This window comes from Berghia stephanieae, chromosome 8 (assembly GCF_034508935.2).
Source record: "Berghia stephanieae isolate SIO BIC M18660-M18661 chromosome 8, UCSD_Bste_1.3, whole genome shotgun sequence".
Classification (NCBI taxonomy): Eukaryota; Metazoa; Mollusca; class Gastropoda; order Nudibranchia; family Aeolidiidae; genus Berghia; species Berghia stephanieae.
The window spans coordinates 4742204-4767793 of NC_088367.1; the positions used below are offsets into that span (position 1 = coordinate 4742204).

The 25590-nt window shown below is 39.3% G+C and overlaps 1 protein-coding gene across 4 annotated transcripts; it reads left to right on the forward strand.

Moving 5' to 3' along the window:
• The first annotated feature begins 11 nt into the window (after positions 1–11).
• LOC144978053 (uncharacterized) lies at positions 12–24724 on the forward strand. Of its 4 annotated transcripts, none has more exons than XM_078923549.1 (8): positions 12–189; positions 1055–1177; positions 2702–2841; positions 4002–4256; positions 17830–20201; positions 21886–22105; positions 23555–23652; positions 23994–24724. In XM_078923549.1, exons 3-7 carry the CDS (start codon positions 2814–2816, stop codon positions 23557–23559), a joined length of 2880 nt encoding a protein of 959 aa, XP_078779675.1. In that variant the 5' UTR covers positions 12–189; positions 1055–1177; positions 2702–2813; the 3' UTR covers positions 23560–23652; positions 23994–24724. The 4 variants fall into 4 exon arrangements, with proteins under 4 accessions (XP_078779675.1, XP_078779676.1, XP_078779677.1 ...); XM_078923550.1 differs by having other exon boundaries at positions 38–197; XM_078923551.1 differs by lacking the exon at positions 1055–1177 and having other exon boundaries at positions 56–189.
• The last annotated feature ends 866 nt before the right edge of the window (positions 24725–25590 follow it).

Sequence of the window (25590 nt, forward strand, 5' to 3'; positions counted from 1 at the left end):
GCATTGGGACTGAACACGTATTAGATGTAGGAAAAATGACGTCAGCTTTTCGAGTGAATTAAAATGGCGGCTTTCATGTTTACATTATAATAATATGTGAGCTGAGACAGCTTGTCAGTGTGGTAGAGCGCGGGAGTCTTCGGAGACTCTTGTTGGCTACCACTCGTTTGTGTCCCCTGTCACAATCACGTGAGTTGGTCAGTATGGAATAAATTACGCAAACGGTTGTTCTTTTCAATTTCAACTAGCTAATATCTACCGAAGTGCACTTATTTGCAGGTCTGATAACCCAATTCCTTATAATGGGCTCATTGACTCATTGTTGTATTAGAAATCTCCAAAAATGACGCAAAATATTGTCTATGGCATTACGGCGAGACCTTCCTAAAGCTCCTCGTGCTAGCATTTCTTTCAATTTGTATTTTCACCGTGGATCTTTTGTCATGAGTTTATGTATTCAATTTGTCAATATAAAGCCTAGCGTTTTAAAAAACTCTAGAACAAACCTTGATAGAGTAGTGAAAGTTTAAACTTTCCTACTAATACGACCATTGCTTTGGTTTTCCGTCGCCATTTTGTTTTGTGAAGTATTCAAAGCAGTCCTAGGTTGATTTTTTCTTAATGCCGTTCCTTGAGGTGCTGTACTGGTTGAATGAATGAATGAATACATTAAAATACATTTAAAATACATGTTTTGCTTACATCGTTTATATAGAATACGGTAAAAATACATGTTATGGGAGACCTTCCATAAGCTACTACATCCCAAGTATTCTTGTTCTTGTAGGGGGTTTGGGAGGGGGGAAACATTTTGGAAGGTCTCCCTATGGTATGCTTACATCGTTTATACATAACTATTAACAATGACAACAAAATATAAAATTAATACTTTAAGAAAATATAATGATGTATAATATCGTCTTTTTAAGATTAGTAAGCCCTTTAAGGCTTTGTATTCTTCATTGTTTGCTTGGAAAGAATTGAGTTCCATGTAAATTTTGAGTTTTGGTCAATGTCTAATGTACGTACAATCTATTCTATTTTCTACTGTTAGATTAGAAATGTACGCCGTGAATGGACACGTTGATGACTGTTTGCCAGGAAAATAGAAGATGTGCGAATTTTGTGTTGAGTCATCGAACACAGGGATATAGAGCTTGTTGTATCTTTGAATGAAGTACGTGGCAAATTTATCACTCTCCATTATATAATTGATAATAATTGAGCTTTATATAGCGCAATATCAACTAAATATGCTCAAAGCGCTTTACAAGGGGTCCCTGGTCAACAGCAACATAATTTAACATGTAGGACGGGACATGACGCCTGTTAGGCGATATTACAATTTTTCGGACAAAGACAGCGCTGTTAACGGCCAGGTACTCATTTTACACCTGAGTACGGTGAGAGAATGTGAGTAAGGAGCCTTTTCCAAGGACTCAACTATGCACCGAGGGCGAGGCTCGAACCCAGGACCTTCCGATCCAAAAGCCAGTGTCATACCACTAGACCACATAGCCGCACAAATATTATCATATTTCATTTGTTTTTTAAAGTGAAAAAGCAGAATATGATGTTCCATCAAAGCAAATAACATGGACTTTTTGAGAGTCTCCGTAGTCAATGATATAGATAGTTCGAAGATGACGTCACTCAGGTCTTTGTTATTGTAATTTGCCATCCGCGTTTATGAGTAATGCTCACTGAACTGTATTAACCTGACTATAAACGTTCATGGATATACACAGTTTTGTGAGTTGGTCCGTTATACTTCCGGATGGCAATGTTGTGAACTTCTTAGCCAAGTGCATACTATCTATAGATAGTATGCGCTTGGCTAAGAAGCTCATAACAACAAGCAGAAGAAATAGTGCTTCGAAATCAGCGTAAAATTTGACCAAAAAATGCAATTTTCCTAATCTAATTTAACTCATAAATTGGCATAAAAAGTTTGGCTTGTTTGGTATCATTATTCTTCTTTCACTCTCCTCAATTAATTTAACATGTCAACTTGACCCAAGTATCGTGTTTAAGACTTAAAAGTCCATTTCTCGCATCTGAATCACCTCAACATATACCACATTTTAGACAGTAGACAGAGAGGTTTAGCATATCACACGCATCACGCGTCACCTATCACGTATCACTTATGTACCACGTGATCATTCTCATTATGCGTAAAGATGGTGCCGCTATGTGAATTCATTTGGGTCACGGAAATGTTTACATCGTGAGAGCCAATCAAAAATTTTGAGCTTTTCAATATATCGCAAAATCCACTAAACGTGCTCAAAGAGCTTTACAAAGAGTCCCTGGCCAACAACAACACGTAACATGAAGAACGAGATATAACGTCTGTTAGGCGATATTACAAAAAAAAAATTATCCAACAGAGACAACGCTGAAAAATGCCAGGTGCTTATTTTACACCTGAATTCGATAAGAAAATATGAGTAGAAAGCCTTTTCTAGTGACTTAACTATGCGCCAAGCGGCGCTCGAAACCAGGACCGTCCAATCCGAAAGAAATTGTCATACAACAAGACCACATAGCCGCACATCTCATAGCGGCGGCAGTATTTTTTTTACGTATAATGAGAATGATCACGTGATAGATACGTCATACGTCATACGTGATGCGTCAAACGTACGATCTGCTAAACGTCTCTGATGTGTCGATCCCACTAAAATCCTCCATACAGGACTCCAAAGATGACCTGACATCGGAGAGAGTATAATAAACACAGCGTCGCCAACCGGTCCCTGGATGGAATGAAACAGATCCAGAAGGCACCCAAGACATAAAAGAAGAAGATGGCAAACAGGCAAGTCGCACGAGTCGGTAAGTATAGCCACAATGTGTCAACCTCAATCAATAAAGAGCGATAATAAAGTAAAACTTGAGCTTTTTTATATATAACGTAACATCCACTAAATGTGACCCACCGTCTCAAAACGGTATTATGTCGGGACGAACCGTATGCTTAAAAGCCGAATTAAATGTTAAAGTGGTCAAAAATATAAATTGTTGGCATTAGCACCCTAAAATATGGTGTCCATCCTCCTCAATAAAACATACAAACTCAAAGCAAGTCTGATATTTCTGGCTATAAATTCAATTTTTAACATCTTAACCAACCCGACTTAATACCGTTTTGAGGCGAAGGGTCACAAATGAAGTCAAAGAGCTTTACGAGGAGACTCAGTCAAACGACAACACTTAACACGGGGACGAGATAAATGTCCTGTTTCTTTGACGGATACAACGCTGTTACCGACCCAGGTACTCATTTTACACCTGAGTACAGTGAGATAATGTGAGTAAAAAATCTTTTCCGAGGATTCAACTTTTGGTGGCCTATCCCCCCCCCCCTCCACACACACACACACAGGGAGACTAGAGCCAGGGGCCTAAGGTCCGAAAGCGAGTGTTTTATCTGTCATATTATAAGACCAGAAATAATGTTACATCACACTGTGGAGGTATTAATGTTGATGATGATGATGATGATGATGAAGATGATGATGATGATGATGATGATGATGAAGATGATGATGCATCACACTGTGGAGGTAGTAATGTTGTTGGTGATGATGATGATGATGATGATGATGATGATGATGATGATGATGATGATAATAATAATAATGATAATAATAATAATAATAATAATAATAATAATAATAATAATAATAATAATAATAATAATAATAATGATGATAATAATAATGATAATAATAAATAATAAATAAAGTTTATTATTATTATTTTTTATTATTATTATTATTATTATTATTATTATTATTATTATTATTATTATTATTATTATTATTATTATTATTATTATTATTATTATTATTACAAAAATTATTATTATTATTATTATTATTATTATTATTATTATTATTATTATTATTATTATTATTATTATTATTATTATTATCATCATCATCATTATCATCATCATTAAGAGAGTAATGTCCAGCGTTTCAACTCCTCAGACGACTCGTGGTACGGCGGCAGTCAAAGCACGGACGATGACAGGGACAACAAACGAATCCACAGAACGGACGATTCCTGCGTGTCACGCCTCTTCATCCCACAGGAGACGGAGATCCAAAAGCACAAGAAGTTCTCCCTGCCCATGGAACCCACGGAATCGGTGGACAAGAGTCGCGAGTATCCGCCCATTGTGACTGTGGACGGGAGAGTCGATACGGATATTGACCATCTGATGGAGAACACCGAAGATGAGAGTAAGTGTATTTTGTGGTACATTTTTTTTTAAAAAGTGGGGGGGGGGGGGGGAGACTGCTTAGCTTAGCGGTACGGTCATTGCTTCTTACCCGAAAGGTACCAAGTTCGAGTATTCGAGTATCCACATCTTGTGACTTGATGGAGAACACCGATGATGGGAGTAAGGGTATTTTGTGGTACATTTAAAAAAGGGAGGAGGAGGAGGAGGAGAACGGTGTGTCTTTTTTACGAAACCCGCCGAAACCCGCCGAAACCCTGCAAAACCCGCCGAAACCCGCCGAAACCCGCCGAAACCCGACGAAACCCGACGAATCCCGACAAAGTTATGGGAAGTAGGTGGCAGTGGGGAGTGAACCTAGAACTCAGGGAAGTGTACACCATTGGGGAGTGAACCTGGGACTGGGTTTCGGCGGGTTTCGTAAAAAAGAACCAGTGCTTTTTTACGAAACCCGCCGAAACCCGCCGAAACCCGCCGAAACCCGGCGAAACCCGACAATATCCAGCAAAGTTATGGGAAGTAGACAACTGTGGGGAGTGAACCCGAGACTCAGGGAAGTGTACACCAGTCGGGAGTGAACCTGAGACTAAGGTTATCGGCCGGTTTCGGCGGGTTTCGTAAAAAAGAATTAGTGCTTTATTACGAAACCCGCCGAAACCCGCCGAAACCCGCCGAAACCCGACAATATCCGGCAAAGTTATGGGAGTTTGGCAACAGTGGGGGGTGATCCTGGGAGTCAGGGAATTGCACACCAGTGGGGAGTTAACCTGGGACTGTGTAAAAAGGATATCCTCCTCTGGTACCAAGCTCTCATATCCGGCTTCAACTTTCAATGGTATCCATCTCCCTTTAGTCCCAGGTTTATTTCCCACTGATATCCTTTTTACATAGTCCCAGGTTCACTCCCCACTGGCGCCCACCTCCTATAGTGTCAGGTTTCTCTCTCCTCTGGTACCCAACTCCCAAATCCGGCTTCAACTCCCAATGGTATCCATCTCCCTTTAGTCCCAGATTTATTTCCTACTGATATCCTTTATACAGATTCCCAGGTTAACTCCCCACTAGTGTGCAATTCCCTGAGTCCCAGGTTCACTCTCCACTGGCGCCCACCTCTTATTGTGTCAGGTTCATTCTCCTCTGGTACCAAACTTTCATATCCGGTTTCAACTTTCAATGGTATCCATATCCCTTTAGTCCAAGGTTTATTTCCCACTTATATCCTGTTTACATAGTCCCAGGTTCACTCCCCACTGGCGCCCACCCCCTATAGTGTCAGGTTCATTCTCCTCTGGTACCAAGCTCTCATATCCGGCTTCAACTTTTAATGGTATTTATCTCCCTTTAGTCCCAGGTTTATTTCCCACTGATATCCTTTTTACATAGTCCCAGGTACAATCCCCACTGGCGCCCACCCCCTATAATGTCATGTTCATTCTCCTCTGGTACCAAGCTCTCATATCCGGCTTCAACTTTCAATGGTATCCATCTCCCTTTAGTCCCAGGTTTATTTCCCACTGATATCCTGTTTACATAGTCCCAGGTTCACTTCACACTGGCGCCCATCTCCTATAGTGTCAGGTTTCTCTCTTCTCTGGTACCCAACTCCCATATCCGGCTTCAACTCCCAATGGTATCCATCTCCCTTTAGTCCCAGGTTTATTTCCCACTGATATCCTTTTTACACAGTCCCAGGTTAACTCCCCACTGGTGTGCAATTCCCTGAGTCCCAGGTTCACTCCCCACTGGCGCCCACCTTCCATAGTGTCAGGTTCATTCTCCTCTGGTACTCAACTCCCATATCCGGCTTCAACTTTCAATGGTATCCATCTCCCTTTAGTCCCAGGTTTTTTCCCACTGATATCCTTTTTACACAGTCCCAGGTTAACTCCCCACTGGTGTGCAATTCCCTGACTCCCAGGATCACCCCCCACTGTTGCCAAACTCCCATAACTTTGCCGGATATTGTCGGGTTTCGGCGGGTTTCGGCGGGTTTCGGCGGGTTTCGTAATAAAGCACTAATTCTTTTTTACGAAACCCGCCGAAACCGGCCGATAACCTTAGTCTCAGGTTCACTCCCGACTGGTGTACACTTCCCTGAGTCTCGGGTTCACTCCCCACAGTTGTCTACTTCCCATAACTTTGCTGGATATTGTCGGGTTTCGGCGGGTTTCGGCGGGTTTCGGCGGGTTTCGTAAAAAAGCACTGGTTCTTTTTTACGAAACCCGCCGAAACCCAGTCCCAGGTTCACTCCCCAATGGTGTACACTTCCCTGAGTTCTAGGTTCACTCCCCACTGCCACCTACTTCCCATAACTTTGTCGGGATTCGTCGGGTTTCGTCGGGTTTCGGCGGGTTTCGCAGGGTTTCGGCGGGTTTCGGCGGGTTTCGTAAAAAAGACACACCCGGAGGAGAACTGCGTGGCTTAGCGGTACGGTCTTTGCTTCTTACCCGAAAGGTACCCAGTTCGAGTATCCGAGTATCCACATATTGTGACTGTGGACGGGAGAGTCGATACGGATATTGACCATCTGATGGAGAACACCGAAGACGAGAGTAAGGGGATGTTTGTGGCATATTTTTTAAGGGGGGGGGGGGCGGGGGGGGGGAGGAGAAGAATACGTGGCTTAGCGGTACGGTCTTTGCTTCTTACCCGAAAGGTACCAAGATCGAGTATCTGAGTATCCACATATTGTGACTGTGGACGGAAGAGTCGATACAAGATATCGACCACCTGATGGAGAACACCGATGATGAGAGTAAGGGTATTTTGTGGTACATTAAGGTGGGGGGGGGGGAGGAAGGAGGAGTCACTGTAAGGCGGCTGCGTGGCTTAGCGGAAGGGTCTTTGCTTCTTACCCGAAAGGTACCAAGTTCGAGTATCCGAGTATCCACATCTTGTGAAGAGTCGATACTGATATCAACCACCTGATGGAAAATACCGAAGACGAGAGTAAGGATATTTTGTGGTACATTAAGGGGGGGGGGCTGTAAGGGGGCAGTGTGGCTCAGCGGTGCGGTCTTTGCCTCTATACCCGAAAGCTACCGAGTTCGATGACCTGCCGCTGCGCCGTGTGCCCTTGAGCAAGTCACCTCGGCCCAGTTCAATTTGCGGCGCTGCACTCCTGCTGACGCCTGGGTTATTCTAGTCTTCCCTTGAAATAGACCCTAGAGATAAATTTCCCCTATGGGATGAATAATAGAAATGTTATTTTGTTATTTTATTTATGTTTATATCAACACAGAAATGTGTCGGAGTGGTTTATAGAAGGAACGGAATTGACCCCACTCAGCTCTTTGTTATTGTTTTAGCCAGCATATATTTTGAGCATTTCTCACAAAATTCTATCAATCAGACTATAAACGTTCAAAGTTTACATAGTTTTGTACGTTATTTCCATATGGCGGATGTTGTAAGTACTTTGGCTAAACGCAAAGCATTACATTTCTTTAAAACTGAATTCATTGTCAATGATATGAAAGATAAGTTTACTAAATTTTTTATTTTACTGACACATTTTCATGAATGAGTATACTTCTCAACACACACACACACACACACACACACACACACACACACACACAATGATTTAAGAATAAACTCAAAAGCAATAAGTGCATGTTTTACATTTTTTGGGCACCGAAAAGAACTTTTAAAAGGACATTCATCATCCATCGTGGCTTGTACTCTTGAGCACGTTGCTGTCCCCACGTATCACGATCCTCTGCGGTGCGCATAAAGTCTGCGTTGCTTTTAAAATCACTTTTGGCCATTCTTATTCTTATCTTATATAAATATGTCATTCTCTGTCTTCCTCTAGCTCTCTTTCCTTTGATCATCCCAGATGTTACCAACTTTTCTATTCCGTCTCTTCTCCACACATGTCCCAGAAAGCGTAACTTTCTGATGGTATATTCTTCCCTTTCTCATCTTCGCCAACACTTCCTCGTTCGTATAATTGTCTGTCCATGATAGCCTCAAGTTTATTCTATAGATAGAATGAAGTTGATATCACTCGGGTCTTTGTTATTGTTTGTTTTTGGTTTGTTTGTATTATTTATTATTATTGTTGTTTGTTTTTTGTTTGTTTGTTTGTTTATTTTTTTGTATATTTTTGCCATTCAAGTTTAGGAGTAATTCTCACTTAACTGTAATATCCAGACTATAAAAGCTCATGGTTACACATAATTGTGTGTGTTCAACCGTTTTACTTTCAGGTGGCAATTTTTTATCTTAAAATATAAGATAACTGACATAATTTTCATAAGTGTATACAATGTACGTTGATTAAAGCGCTCGAGACTCGTATTATAAGATAATAGTAAATAAAAAAGACATTCATGGGATCGTTATCAGCAAGGTCACATCAAGAAAATTGAACAAGTTCAAAGGGCAGCTTTGAGGTTTGTTACCAACAATTACATGCGCGAACCAGGATGTGTTACTGAGGCCCTGGAATTGTTACAGTCGAAAACACTGGAGTGTAGACGGAAAGAAAAACGCCTCCAACTTCTACACAGAACAGTACATTCCAGCAGTCACTCTACCACAGTATTTCACAAAATAACACTGTACATCCACAAGAAATTATCATAGCAGTAAGTTCACAATTCCAATACACAGAACCAACAAATATAAAAACATATTTCTTCCCAAGAACCATCAAGGAATGGAACACTCTCCCACCAGGAATCCTAGATATTACCAACAACAACAAATCTGATCAACTATTAAACATTTATCTTTCAACTCAAAGACACAATAATGGAGAAAGTCACCACATAATTGTATAGAATCTGCAGTGATGGACAATCCGCCTTTTGCAGATAAAGACGTTGAACTTCAACTTGAAGTTGAATAGCTTGACAGGCATAGCAACAAGAGGTCACGGAGGAACCATCAATTGGATTCAGTAGTCTGATGTCACGCCGCCTGGCAACGGCGGCCATCTTGGTTCTAAACAAAGAAAATCATTACTTTTTATTCTTCAAGCTGGCTAGAACTTTTCATATGTCTTGTGACCAGAATGTGTAAAAGTCAAAACATGATCAAGTTTATGTTTTTTTCCCCTCTGGATACGCTTTTATGCTCGCCGGAGAAATATTTCATACGGGCGTCCGCCATTGTTCCGATAGTTTAGAGCCAGTGTTGCTAAGTTACCATGCGTCATTAAGATGGAAGTGACGTTACGACTGTTGAAGAGTATTGAGGGCAATAGATTGAGATTCAGTTTCGGAATAAATGGCCAAAAATTAGATTTTCACATTGCTAGTAATTTCAATTTTTAAATCATTTTTGACGTTAAGAGCGTTGTCTCCGTCCGAAAATAATTTGTAATATCGCCTAAAAGGCGTCATGTCTCGTTCTACATGTTAACTGTTGCTGTTGTCTAGGGACCCCTTGTAGAGCGCTTTGAGCACTATATAAAAACTCAAGTTTTTTCCCCTGGTTTTAATTATAAAAAAATAGTTGCACACCAGGTTTGTTTATTCCTCCCGCACCATTTGTTACTTTTATTGTCAACGTAACTAGACATCGACTAGCCAACGTGAATTCCAAAACATAGAATTCCAAGGGACATTTGGAAACATAAAACCTGGATAAATATAATTAGACGGGAAGCAATTAAACAGGTGATTTGAGAAGTTTCGGTTTTAATGATAACGATATTCTATTTTTTAGTTTTATGCAACACTAGAGTTAACATCTTCTCCTTGACACTGACCAAATAATGACGTCAAAATGCCCGTCTTTTGCCACAAAAGAAAAGAAATCGTGAGTTGTATTCAATAGTTCAACCAATGAAATAACTTGTTTCCTTGAGCTCTACTAACGACAACTAACTAGGCGGTGCAAAAAACAAATAATGACGTCAAACTGCCAGTTCTTTTGGATTTCAGTGCCAGGCTATAACATAACGATGGCTACGGCTAGACAGGCGTGGCTGCTTGAGTTCCAATTTTCATATTGCCAGTGTAGACAGTATGCGGTTGGCTAAGAAGCTCACAACATTGCCATCCGGAATTGTAACGATCCAACACACAAAATTATGTGGAATCTTGATCGTTTATAGTCTGGTTAATAGATAGTTCGAAGATGACGTCACTCATGTCTTTGTTATTGTTTTTTGCCATCCGCGTTTATGTGTAATGCTCACTGAACTGTTTTAACCCGACTATAAAACGTTCATGGATACACATAGTTTTGTGTGTTGGTCCGTTATACTTCCGGATGGCAATGTTATGAGCTTCTTAGCCAAGCGCATACTATCCATAGCCTGACACTGAAATCCAAAATGACTGGCAGTTTGACGTCATTATTTGGTTTTTGCACCGCTCATGGAAACAAGTTATTTCATTGGTTGAACTATTGAATACAACTCACGATTTGTTTTCTGTTGTGGCCAAAGACTATCATTTTGACGTCATTTTTTGGTCAGTGTCAGGCCATAACTTTACGAAGGCCACGCTATGAGCGAACCCCCCTTTTTATGGGGAGGGGGGGGGGAAACTCCCTCAACCCTAACTGAAGATACTATAACCTGATGAAACACAATGTTTGCCATCACTTGCAATATCGAAACACAGTAAATAATAATAATATTGGCGTTGACCGGTGACGTTAAAGACAACCGACCCAGCAAATTGTTTTTTGAAATTAGAAAAATCACGCTACTTATAAAAATAAACTTATCTTAAATGGTAGTAGTTATTGGACATTGTCAGTGAAACTAATGGGAGCGATCTATATTCATGTTTTCGTCCAACCGAGTCATCAATCACGTGATTTGTTGCTGTCCAACGATTGGACATTTCTGAACAAATGTAAACACGCTGCTTTGTTTATGAAACTTGTAAACATACACATGTGTCAAGTTGAACACAATGACCGATCGTAATGTTAGGTAGTTCAAAATCTGTAACACTTTTCACTATGTAGGTCACTTTGAGCACATTTTGCAATGTGACCAATGACCTCGAGCACATGGAAAGTTAATATAGATCATGCCCATTGAAAGTCCATAATGGCTCAAAGATTAAGTAATATTATAATAATAAAAGTGACGTGAAACTACGGAAGTTCCCCACATTTGTTTTCAAAAGCAAATTATTCACAGCTGAAAGTTGTGAAGCTAGAAAGTAATTCGAATGATTGCCATGCAAAATATAGGCTTTATTCAACATTTAAATCGACATGATCTGGAAAGAAATTAAAACACAAAGAGTTAGACAATACAGTACAGACACAGATCAATTACAAACATAAAGTGACAAAAAGAACTATCTCTAAACAGTCAACAATATCATGACATTCTTCCCCCCTTGCATGTGGCAAGAGATTTCAAATTATGCTTCTCTATTTCGTAAAATGTATGGTCTCGTCCGAATGAAGCCACTCGTTCTGGAGTTTGAACGGGATTCGTTTTGAGTAGAAAGCTCATTAGGGCTGTTAGGATCAGAGACTGATGGTTCGTCCAAGGCAGATTTTTGCACTTCACCCGCTTCCACAGTTTGTAGATCAAGCTGTTCTAGGACAGTTTCAGGTAAAATATCGTTTCCCACATTCTTTTGAACAGGTTGAAAATGTGGAGTTACGCTCGTGTTGTCAAACGCCATGGGTGATTCTTCATTGGAGGGTTGGGCAGTAGTCATTTCACCAGCAGGGGCTAAGTGACGCAAAGCCACAGTAGTTTCTTTACCATCAGGAAGTCTGACGTAGGCATATAGCGGATTAGCGTCCAACAGTTCCACTTCGTCCACCAATGGTTCGTATTTAGAGGCTCTTACGTGACGCCTCATCAAAACAGTTCCTGGAGTAGTCAGCCAGCTAGGAAGTGTTGTACCAGTGCTTGACTTTCTATTGTAGCGGAAGATTCGTTCATGAGGAGTCTCATTTGTCGCAGTGATCTTATTGAATGGAGAGGGTCAAGAAGCACTGACTCCCATTGACTAACATGCAAACCACGTGATTTCAGGGCTAACGTGATAGTTTTCCAAAGGGTTCCATTCAGACGTTCTACTTGTCCATTTCCCCGGGGATTGTACGGGGTCGTTCGGCTTGAGGCGATACCCTTTTTGCACAAGAAATCTTGAAGCTCACTTGACATGAAGTTGGCACCTCTGTCAGAATGTATTGAAATAGGCATTCCAAACAATGAGAACAATTGACACAAGCACTTGATGATAGTTGATGAGCTCATATCAGAGCATGGGAACGCAAAAGGGAAGCGAGAATATTCATCAATAACTGTAAGGAGATACCGATTTTTGGACGATGACGGCAAGGGACCCTTGAAATCCACACTCAAACAACGCTCGAATGGTTGAGTTGCTTTGATTACTTTGAGGTTCTGCGGTTTGTAGAATGAAGGTTTTATCTCACGACAAACCCTACAGTTGTTGCAGATTGTTCGTATTTCATCCACGGAATAAGGGAGATTCTTTGACCTGACAAAATGGTTCATCCTTGCAATTCCAGGGTGGCAGAGTGAGTCGTGAAGGCTTTTTAAAGTTTCTAAATCTGAACCAGTAGATGAGCAGAACTCCCTTGAAAATGCGTTAGCCGCTACATTGTCTTTTCCAGGTCGATACACAACGTCATAACTGTAGCTTGGCAGTTCAATCTTCAATCTTTGGATTTTATCATTCTTGACTTTTCCTTTTGCAGAATTCCCGTACATAAAGGCAACGCTTTTCTGATCTGTCACAAGTTTGAAATGCTTTCCAAGAAGATAGTGCCTCCACTTTCGAAGGGCTTCCACAATAGCGTAAGCCTCTTTTTCAACAGAAGAATGCTTCTTTTCACTGTGGTTCAGAGTTCTTGAAAAGAAAGCCACAGGACGTCCACCTTGATTTAGTGTTGCTGCGATTGCAATTTCAGAAGCGTCGGTTTCTACAACTAGAGGAGCGTTGTGGTCAATTGCCACGACAGCAGCGTTTTCAATCTCCTTTTTCAAAAGATCAAACGAGTCGTTGGCTTTTCCTGACAATGGAAAGGTGGTATTTTGGACCAGTGGGTGTATTTTATCCGAGAAATGAGGTATTTAGGATGAGTAGTATGCAAACATTCCAATCACTCTCTGTTGAGATTTGATATTGTGAGGATCTGAAAGTTCTCTCAGTGGCCGTAATCGGTCAGGGTCTGGCTGAATGCAACCTTTGGACACTTGAAATCCAAGTAACTTGATTTGTCTAACAGACTGGATAGTCTTACTTTCATTGAATGTTTTATTATGTTCTTTGGCACACCTGAGAAATTTCACAAGGTTTTCATCATGCTCTTGCTGATTTCTGCCACAGATTGTCACATTGTCTAAGTAAGCAAATGTGTCACTCAGTTTCTCATCTCGGATAATGGAATCAATGATGCGCTGAAAGCAAGCCACTCCGTTAGTGACTCCAAAGGGAATTCGCTTGAATTGGTAGAGATTTCCACTGGCCTCAAAAGCCGTATACAGCTTCTCCTCGTCTTTTATTGGGATCTGGTGGTAAGCACATTGCAAATCGAGGGTGCTATAGACACTGTAGTGTGAAATTGTTTCAATCATTTCATTAATGTTTGGAAGTGGATATGCATCGAGTAGAGTGAAGCGATTGATGGTCTGACTATAGTCCACAACCATGCGTTTCTTGTGTCGCTCGTTAGTTGTCACCAATACCTGCGCTCGCCATGGAGAATCAGATGGTTCGATCACGTCCTCGTCAAGAAGTTTCTGAACCTCAGAGTCAATGAATTGCTTATCTGGTAATGAAAATCGTCTTGATTTTGTTGCAATAGGTCTGACTTCTGGAAGGAGGTTCTTGAAAAGAGAAACAGGTTCGATTTTTGCAGCAGTGAGACGACAAACGGAGAAAGTAGGCTTTGAACCTTTGAAGGATATTTGAACTCCATCATGCTGTTCAAGAAAGTCATGGCCTAAAATCAAGTCCGAACAATACCCTGACAGGATGGAAAATTTCACACCCTCATAGAAACGTCCCTGGTATTCCAGAGAGACAAAACAGTGACCCCTTGGTTGTACTGGAAAGATTAGTAGACGCCATGGAGAGTTCTTTCTTTGATTTGAAAATCTTCAATTGGAGACTTTGTGCGATCTCTGTTGAAATGAAACTCTCTGAGCTTCCGGTGTCTATCAACGCTTTAACGGGCTTGTTAAACAATTTCACGTCAATAACAGCTCTGTAGAGACTAACGGGAGCCGCGGCTGAAAAGGCTGAACTGAGTGTATTCGGGTCTGCCGCAGATGCATATTCGTTTTTACTTGTTGACTGGCATACCTTTTGAAAATGTCCTTTTTTCCACAACTTTTACACTGCTCCTCTCTAGCAGGGCATTTTGATCGAGGATGTCGTTGGTATCCGCAGAAAAAGCATTTAGAGTTCGTGACTGCAGCATTGAATGAGTCAAGTTCCTTTTCAGAGGGCGGAGGAGCAGTGCTGCCACATGGCACAGTAGTTGGTGTGCTGTAGTTCTGAGAGTGTTTTTCAGCCATCTCCAAGGATCGAGCCTGTTCATAAACGGCCATAAGTCTTATTCTCGAGGAGTCGCTGCCTGATCTGATTAGAAGAGAGACCACAAATGAAAGCATCTCGGATAAAGTCATCCCTGTTCTTATCAGCAGTAACAGCTTTAAAATCATATTCTTTGGCAAGTCTCTTCAACTTTTGAAGGAACTGATCGAGGGATTGATCTGGTTCTTGCTTTTTAGTAGCCAAGACGTGTCTCGCGAATATTTCGTTTTTTTTTTGGTTTCACGTATATGTTCTTCAGAACGTCAACAGCTGAATCGAATGTAGTACAATCAGCAATATGTTCGTAGACGACAGGATCGACGAAATTGACGAGCAGATTGAGTTTGTTGTCAGTCGCCTGTTCGGGTAACGAAGAGAGAAAGTTGTTGAATGTACAGAGCCAGTGATTCCATTGCTTTGATGCATCAGGCGTATTGGGTTCAGCGCTGAACCGCTCAGGTCGAAGGAATCGTTCCATGTTAAATGTTGAATAAATTGTTGTGAAGCTAGAAAGTAATTCGAATGATTGCCATGCACAATATAGGCTTTATTCAACATTTAAATGGACATGATCTGGAAAGAAATTAAAACACAAAGTTAGACAATACAGTACAGACACAGATCAATTATAAACATAAAGTGACAAATAGAACTATCTCTAAATAGTAAACAATATCATGACAATGGCTAAAAGATTAAATAATATTATAATAAAAGTGACGTGAAACTACGGAAGTTCCCCCCATTTGTTTTCAAAAGCAAATTATTCACAGCTGAAGAAATGTATTTTATTCTTTACTCGATCATTTTAAGCGGTCAGTGTAGTGTGCATTACGGTGTGGTGGTGTTTACAAATTAGAACTATTTGCCTGTGTTATATTAATGAAAATGTTGCTGCTTGAAGCTCGAAGGAAAAAAAAATAAGATAAGTATTGAATTGTAAGCTTATATTTATTAGACGAAGACAGATCCTGTGGACGTTTCGGGTTTCCCCTTCATCAACCAAATACGATGAATGAAACACTAAAGACGAATGAGATATGTGTGAATGGCGTAGTTAACGTACATCTCATTCGTCTTTCGTGTTCCATTCATCGTGTTTTGTTGATAAAGGGGAAACCCGAAACGTCCACAGTATCTGTCTTTGTCTATTATATTGAAACTTACAATTCAATACTTATCTTTATTTTTTTTTGTGTTGTTATAATGACCGCATAACAAAAATTCAACGTTTTACTTCGAATCGTGCCTAGGATTTAAATATAGATAGTATGCGCTTGGCTAAGAAGCTCATAACATTGCCATCCGGAAGTATAACGGACCAACACACAAAACTATGTGTAACCATGAACGTTTATAGTCTGGTTAATACAGTTCAGTGAGAACAACTCACAAACGCGATTGGCAAAATATAACAACAAAGGCTTGAGTGACGTCATCTTCAAACTATCTATAAACCAGTGACAACTCGGAGATAATAATTCTTGTCAAGAACTGACGTACGTACTGACATCAACAGACATTTTTCTGCTCCCACTGGAGGCACGGAGCACGATGCGCCTGAGATAGGTCCACTATAATTTGTTGTTAATCCATCGGTTCATTTACAATAATTTACATTCCGCTAACGGGACGTTGGGTCGTCCATGTAGAAAAGTGTGTTTGTTTCGTTTCGTTTTCTTTTGTTATCTTGTTGTTTGTCTTTTTTTTAATTGTTTTTTTTGTTGTTGTTGGGTTTTGTTTTGTTTTGTTTTGTTTTGTTTTTTTTTTGGGGGGGGGGGTTGGTTGGGTTGGGGGGGGGGGTATTTTAGTGATTTGTCATTCCTTGGCGCAGAGAAACTGTTAAAAATAACATCCTTTCTATACTTATCACCATTACCTTAAATTGATTTCTTTTTCTGTTAAAAGAGTCAGGAAAAAGGATTTTTGTCGCAGCCTCATGTTTATGTTGTTCATAAATCTTTATCCAATTCAGGGGCGTGGCTCTATTGGTTCAAATGGTGCCTGGCACCACATCCATGTTTTAAATATGGATAACAGCATTTTAAAAAATAAATAAAACTGAGAAATGATTCTTTCACACACACACACACACACACACACACACACACAGATAGGTAGATATATATATATATATATATATATATATATATATATATATATATATATATATATATATATATATATATAAGAGAGAGAGAGAGAGAGAGAGAGAGATCTTGCATGGTGTCGTGTTTGATTTCCGAAGTGGAATGGGGTTGTTTCATGACGTAACTACAGTACTCTTTTAATAGGCCATGGGCTGTTTACATTCTTACGCTTTGTAAGACGTTTTGAAATTACCCTTTGTTCGATTGACATTCAATGTCTGCATGTGTCCCTTTAGCCATTTCCCTCAGTGTCCAAACTCCAATCAATATATTCGTTCGTGATTTCTATAAACAAACTATTGAAAACATTTGCAGGGATAGACACATCACCATGCAAATTTACTTTACAAGTATGTAAGGGTTTTTTTTTCTTTCTTTTATATTTACAAATGTAGCATGTGTAAGTCATTTTCGTCTGGCACCACCTTATACTGTAAGCATGCCACGCCGCTGCCAATAGTCATTTCATCATCATAGAGCACAGAAGGTATCTTTTATCAGTGTTTTGTTGTTCAGTCTTTTAAAAGCATGTCGAATCCTCTTAAGTTAATAAGATTTAGTACGAGCAAGGGTCTCCTTCAGGCGAGATACTGCGTGGTGGTGTGTTGATCTATGATGCTGTGTTGTAAATATTTATAGTATTATAAAGAACTGAACAAGTGTGTATGAAAGGTGCCGGACAAAGCAAGAAACAAAAATACAAGAAAAAAGAAAACATCCCAAAAATCAATCGACCTCGAGGTAGAATTATTTTTTGGGATGTTTTTTTTTTCTTGTATTTTTGTTTCTTGCTTTGTCTGGCACCTTTCAATACTTTCATACACACTTGTTCAGTTCTTTATCTTACGAGAGTGCCTGCTCCATTATTAAACATTTATAGCATTGTTTCATTTCTTGTCATTTTCATTTTCACCAGCGACTCCAGACACCCCAGTCCAGGACATCCCGAGCCCATTTCCCAAGCCACATGTGGTGCGCGTGATAGACGGTTCTCTCGATGACGACATTGATAACTTGGTGAATCACGATGGCACAATGGCGCACACGCTGGTAGATGCGCCAAAGAACTTCAGACGTGGCGACTTGAAAGAAATCAACTCCTCCACTTCGCAATCCTCGTCACCATCCAACAGGAAAGAAAAAAGCATCACCAGTCGTCACAACCAGACCCCGAGAATATCAAAGAGAATGAATCGAGACGGTTCTGATGAAGACAACGGGATGCAAGCAACACCGGGTTCTAAAGTAGTCCCTTACTTTGAGCGTAACAACTCGTCCAAAGCCCCTACCATTAACAACGATGATGCCGATTTTTGTCATCTCAAACAAAGTCTGGAAGAAGGTTTCGTTTCGCCGCCGCCTGATCTGGATGAGGTGAATGTCACGTTTGCCGCAAAGGAATCGGAATACCTGCCTGTCTGCGATCGCATCAAAGAAGGGGAAAAAGATGTAAAGTTGCCTGGTGACCGGGGAACTGAGCATTCTAAAGAAGAACACGTTGAGGATAATATAGACCGAAGTACCAAGTCCGAGGACTTCTCTCAGGCGGAAAATGCTTCAGATTTAGATAAAGGAGAGGTCACAGAAGCAGGGGATATAAGCAGGGAGGCCTCCATAGAAAATCAAAACGTGGACTTGCCTTCCGACAGTATTTCACAGGTTGTCGAGCACTTTCTCAAAACGAAATCAAAAGAAGAGTTAGAAAAACGTCTCAGTATTGAAAGTGACGCCGCAGTGACATCGGTAGAAGAAAAAGAAACGCACGATCCTGTTAAAAGTAAAGAGAATAAGAAAGTAAAGACTGAGGACCCCGCGTTGCTGTCTGGCTCAGAACAAAAATCGAACGAAGTTGGCCTAGACAATAACCAGTCAATGACTTCAGAACCTCATCAAGAAATCGTGTCTAAGGTATCGGATTCGATTCAAAAATCAACAGAAATATCAATCGGCTCATCATCAATGCATGAAACGATTTGTTTGCTCAAACAGTCCCTTGAAATCATCGCAAAGGACTCGAGCGAGTCGAACCAAATTACAGAGTCGCAGAAAATGTTGGCAGTGACGGCGCTAAAAGTAGCTGGGGAATCCATGACGGCTGCAGCTAAAATGGCAGATGCTTTGACCCTCTTGGTGCAGTCATCTCAAGCTGGTAACAAACCATTTGAGAGGCCTAATCCATTTAAAGATGCGGATGATAAAATCATAGTTGTTCCCGCTGAAACTGTGTCGGAACCTAGTATGGCGAGAAACGGGAGACTCCCCCAAACTAGAAAACCCACACAATTAAAAGAAGGGGGAACTTTTCCTTCATCTTCGACTCGAGAAAGAGCACGCAATGACACGGGTCTGGAAAATGTGATTGGGGGTGATTTTGCTCACGATTCAGAAGAAATCAACGCAATGCATTTGCCAGAAGGAGAAGAGCGAGACAACGAAAAAGTGTTTGACGGTGCAGAAATTTTAAATAAAAGTAGAGAGAGGAATGAAACTGAAGTCAAGGGCAATGTAACCCATGAAGGTAAAACTCAAAGAAAACATAGAGATCACGATGACAGGAGTGGAAGGGACCCTGAAAGCAAAAGCAGTGGTAGAGGGGAATATAAAAAGATTCATGGTGAAAAGAGAAGGCGAGAAAACAAGCAAAGTGGAATGAAAGAGGACCATCATCGAAAACGTTCTTCCAGGAGAGCCGAGGAAGTCATGCACATGGACGAAGAGATCAGCGTAAACGATGAACATTATTTAGGGAATCCAAAATCATCGTATGGTTATCTTAACGACATGGATAAGAAAATGTGGGAACACGTACAAAGGAAGCAACGAGTTAAGGAAAACCCGGAGGAACTTCATTATGAGTTTTACAAAGACCCGAGGAAAGAAGCGGAAAACTGGAAAGAAGGGACACATTACGATCCTGATGGAGGAAAGAGACGGGAGAAGAAAAAGGCAGGCCGAGATGATCACCACAAGAGATCAAGAAATCACACGAGCAGCCCTCAGCACAGGAGCAAATCTACCCTGGAAATCCCCCCTATGAAGGAACACGACATTAACGAATCTCGCTCCCCCAAGGCCTATGATAACGACTACGATACGGCAGAGTCGTACGGGAAGAAATCATCACGGAGTTCACGACATGATTGCGAGGAAAACTCGAGCAGAAAATGCGTTTCCTCCAAGCATTCCAGTCAACGCCAGCTGGAGGAGGACGTGTTTTTCAAGTCAGATCGGTGGATCTTGCCAAATGGAGAGCAGTATCCGATTCAAGGCGAACACTATTTTGACCAGGTTAGTACTATTCTACTAGATATTTCTAGTCTCCATTTGGTCCAATGTTAGATTTTTAATATATGTATTATATGCTTTAGTTGTTGTCATCTTGTATCATGTTGTGGGGTGAAAGAGCATGTAACCCCGATTTTAATATCTTTGCATTGGCTCCCTGTTAACAGCCGAATTATGTTCAAAATTTTATGCTATGCTTTTAAATGTTTTAATAAGACAGCTCCTGTTTACCTAAAAAACATGGTTAATCTCTATGTGCCGGAGAGAGAACTTAGATCCAGTGGCCATGATCTCTTCCAGGTTCCTCGCTGTAGATCGTCTTTTAGTGAGAGATCTTTTAGCCAGTCGGCACCCGTCTTATGGAACCAACTGCCTTCATCCCTCAAAAGATGTCCGCCATTTGAAAACTTTAAAAAGAAACTTAAAACACATCTCTTTAGGAAATCATTTGATGTTTAACATTTCTATTAGGCCTACATGTTATAGATATCTTAAATTTTCATCTTGTAGCACAGTGCGTGGTAATTAAATTACAAATTGATTAATGCTATTCCAATATGATAGATTTTATGCTTAAATTATCGATTTATTGTTGTGTTTTATTTGCATTGTAAAGCGCCTCTGAGCACATTGTGGATCTAGGCGCTATATAAATTCATTCATTATTATCATTATTATTATTATGTTTTCACTGCATGCCTAGCATTTAGATCCGATCGATAGTTCTTTATATTATATGGATGTGTGAGGGGGTGGGGCATGGGAAGGAGTAACAGATAGATAGATGGATAGGTAGATAACAAAGCGAGTTATTACTGGTCGCACATTTAAATTTGACGCGCGACACTGCGGCTGACGCCCATATTATTATAGTTTTCACTTGAAATAAACAACACTTAATACAAATTTCTTATTAGGAATGAGTAAAAGGATTTTGTTTTATTATTATTATTATTATTATTATTATTATTATTATTATTATTATTATTATTATTATTATTATTATTATTATTATTATTATTATTATTATCATTATTATTATTATTATTATTATTATTATTATTATTATTATTATTATTATTATTATTATTGTTGTTATTATTATTATTATTATTAATATTATTATCATTATTATTATTATTATTATTATTATTATTATTATCATTATTATTATTATTATTATTATCATCATCATCATTATTATTATTATTATTATTATTTTATTATTATTATTATCATTATTATTATTATTATTATTATTATTATTATTATTATTATTATTATTATTATTATTATATTATTATTATCATCATTATTATTATTATCATTATTATTATTATTATTATCATTATTATTATTATTATATATTATTATTATTATTATTATTATTATTATTATTATCATTATTATTATTATCATTATTATCATTATTATTATTATTATTATCATATTATTATTATTATTATTTATTATTATTATTATTATTTCATTATTATTATTATTATTATCATCATCATTATTATTATTATTATTATCATCATTATTATTATTATTATTATTATTATTATTATTATTATTATTATTTATTATTATTATTATTATTATTATTATATTATTATATTATTTATATATTAACTCATTATTATTATTATTATTATTATTATTATTATTATTATTAATTATTTAGGTCGTGCGTCAGCTGAAGCCGTATTCCCCAGTCAAAAACTCGAACGCACAGCTTGATGACCCTCAGAGAAATTACTTCCGGGCTAAATTAGTTGGGTCATGCGTAGATCCCCATGCCAGAGACAGCGATTTCGACTCCATCGAATTCAACGCTAACGCCAGACCCAGCGATTCAATACGCGTGCATTTCGACGACGAGGAGGAGTGGCATTACTGTGAAGGTATATCGATCCATATCGATCACGGGACGTTTCGGGCTCAAAACCTTTCTTCAGCCCTTTTTTTCTTGAGCTTTTATATAGCGCAATATCCACTAAACGTGCTCAAAGCGCTTTACAAGGTGTCCCTGGCCAAAAGCAACACATAACATGTAGGACGAGACATGACGCCTGTCAGGCGATATTACAAATTTTTGGGACAGAGACAACGCTGTTAACGGCCGGTGAGAGAATGTGAGTAAAGAGCCTTCTCCAAGGACTCAACTATGCGCCGAGCGAGGCTCGAACCCAGGACCTTCCGATCCGAAAGCGAGTGTCATACCACTAGACCACATAGCCAGCCCTATAACACAAACAGTTAAAACGAGAGTGCACCGCGTTAAATACAGCCAAATATCAGATGGACGAACAGAAAAGGTCTCGGCATGAGAACTTGTCTGAATCCAGCTGGATTTGAAGTGATGTCTTAACGTTTCAAAAGATTGTCGTATTGGCTGAAGAAGGGTTTTGAACCCGAAATGCTCCGCATATTGTTGTTGGGGTTTCTTTTTGTTTGTTTTTTTTTGGGGGGGGGATGTTGTTGTTTTTTGTTTTTTTTTGTTGGTTTTTTTTTTGTTGGTTGTTTTTGTTGTTTTATTTTTGTTTTTTGTTTTTTGTTTTTTTCAATTAAATTTTGGAAGCTGTTTTGTTCAATGTTCCCGATAATTGGGACAATTTGGTAAAACGCGTACTCTTGTGAAGAATATGGATATTAAAATTGTCCCAAGTATCGGGAGCCTCTGTGATGTAATGGTAGCACATCTCATCAGTAATCAGAAGGTCTGCGGTTCGATCCCCAGTCGAGGTAGACTGATTTTTTGTTGGGATGGTTTGTTTTTTTCTTGTCTTGTATTCTTCTTTCTTGTTTTGTCTGGCACCTTTCATACATACTTGTTCAGATCTTTGTCGTACATCGGTGCCAGCTCCCTTGTTTCTTAACTTATAATAATGATAATAATGTTATAGATTTATAGTGCGCCAAACATCCCTTCATCAGGAGGGCTCTGGGCACATAACATAGATTAAGCCCTAACACAGTACACGAACAACGCTAATTATACATATAATCAAAAGAAAGCCTGTCGGAATAAGAATGTCTTCAATCGACGCTTGAATTCCTCTAGTGAAGACGAAGAATGTATCTCTAGTGCTAGTAAATTCCACAACCTTGGGCCAGAATGCTGAGAGGCGCGTTCACCAGTCTTCACTCGACAGCGGGTGTTTTCAATTTGAGGTTATTCGTTGATCGAAGCGTACGCTGTGGGTTATACCGTTCAACGAGGTTTGAGAGATATGTTGGTGACGAGCCCTCCAAGCATATTTGATATTTTACCTTAATTAAAGTGGAATTTTCAGAAATAGATCATTTTAATTTAGACTTCATCTCTCTCTTTCTCTTTTTCTCCATGTTAGATTGATTCAAACGGATTGACGTCACAGCTTTCTAATTAAAAGATAAAGAAACTTAGAGAAATGTTCTAACAAGCAAAAGATCACCATTACACTCGTTGGTAAGCGTAACATAATTTATTATCGTCACCATTATCTTAATTTTCATCATCTTTATCATTATACTCATCACTATTATTATTATTATTATTATAATTATTATTATTATTATTATTATTATTATTATTATTATTATTATTATTATTATCATTATTCCAGTCTTCCCTTTGAACAGACCCTAAAGACAAATTTCTCGACTGGGATGAATAAGGGAATTTATTTATTTTTTACAAATAATACCATTTTGAAAATTTGGGTCACAAATTGTTTTAATATATATACTATTTATCTTTTCCTCCACCCCCCCCCCCCCCCCCCCCCCCCCAACCCCAACCCCCTCCAGAGAATCAGGGCCCAGAATAAAACATCACCAAATCGTCTTTTCACATCTATGAAGGTTTCGAATTCCACGTCACCATTACCAGTGCCATGCATAGACAACCAGTGCTATAGTCAACCAATGCTATAGACAACCAGTACCAAAGAGAACCGGTGCTATAGACAACCAGTGCTATAGACAACCATAACCAGTGCTATAGTCAACCAGTGCTATAGACAACCATAACCAGTGCTATAGACAACCAGTGCTATAGACAACCATAACCAGTGCTATAGACAACCAGTGCTATAGACAACCATAACCAGTGCTATAGACAACCAGTGCTATAGACAACCATAACCAGTGCTATAGACAACCAGTGCTATAGACAACCATAACCAGTGCTATAGACAACCAGTGCTATAGACAACCATAACCAGTGCTATAGACAACCAGTGCTATAGACAACCATAACCAGTGCTATAGACAACCAGTGCTATAGACAACCATAACCAGTGCTATAGACAACCAGTGCCAAAGACAACCAGTGCTATAGACAACCATAACCAGTGCTATAGACAACCAGTGCTATAGACAACCAGTGCTAAAGACAACCAGTGCTATAGACAACCAGTGCCATAGTCAAACTAGATGGAAATGTTGGAGGCTCGTCACCAATTTGGACATTTTTACACCAAAATCTTAGAATACATCATTAAATATTAACCACACAAAATAAAAAGTCAACCACTAAATGACTGACTTTCTTATTTTCTTTTTTTTTTCTCTCTTTTTGTTTTGTCTTTTTTTTTTCTTTTTTTTTCTTTTTTTTTTCTTTTGGTCTTTTTTTTTTATTTTTTTTTTATTTTGTGATGTACTAATAAAACGTGAGCTTTTATATAGGGCAATATCCATTGAGCATGCTCAAAGCGTTTTACAAGATGCTCCTAGCCAACAAAACAACACTTAACGTGTAGGACGAGCCATGATTCCTGTTAGGCGATATTACAATTTTTTTCGAACAGCCAACCCTGTTAACGGTCAGGTACTCATTTTACACCTGAGTACGGTGAGAGAGTGTGTGAGTAAAGAGACTTGCCTTTTCCAAGGACTCAACTATGCGCATTTTGAGACTCGAACCCAGGTCATTCCGATCCGAAGGCGAGCGTCATACCACAAGACCACATAACCGCACTAGACACAAACAGCCAATATCCAATAGGGAATGAGATTAGCGGAAGAGTAGCGTCCCTTGATTGGACATCACTGGGGGGAGAAGTTATTTGTAAACAAACCAGCTACAAGCCAAGCGCTCCAAATACATGTATTATTCATATTTCTGTACAAAAATGCATATCATAATAGAGGTTATGCATTTTTGTACAGAAATATGAATAATAAATTTTGTATTTGGAGCGCTTGGCTTGCAGTTGGTTTGTTTACAAATAACTTCTCCACCGGGACGCTACTCTTCCGCTAATCTCATTCCCTATAGATAGTATGCGCTTGGCCAAGGAGTTCACAACATTGCCATCCGGAAGTATAACGGACCAACACACAAACTCTGGGTAACCATGAACTTTTATAGTCTGGTTAATACAGTTTAGTGAGAACAACTCAC

Bases quoted from the DNA above. Each gene is read 5' to 3' on its own strand.
- LOC144978053 (XM_078923549.1), top strand. From the start codon at position 2,814: ATGGCAAACAGGCAAGTCGCACGAGTCG. The intron at 2,842-4,001 runs GTAAGTATAGCC...TCAACTCCTCAG, and splicing joins CAGGCAAGTCGCACGAGTCG to ACGACTCGTGGTACGGCGGC. The intron at 4,257-17,829 runs GTAAGTGTATTT...CATTTTCACCAG, and splicing joins GGAGAACACCGAAGATGAGA to CGACTCCAGACACCCCAGTC.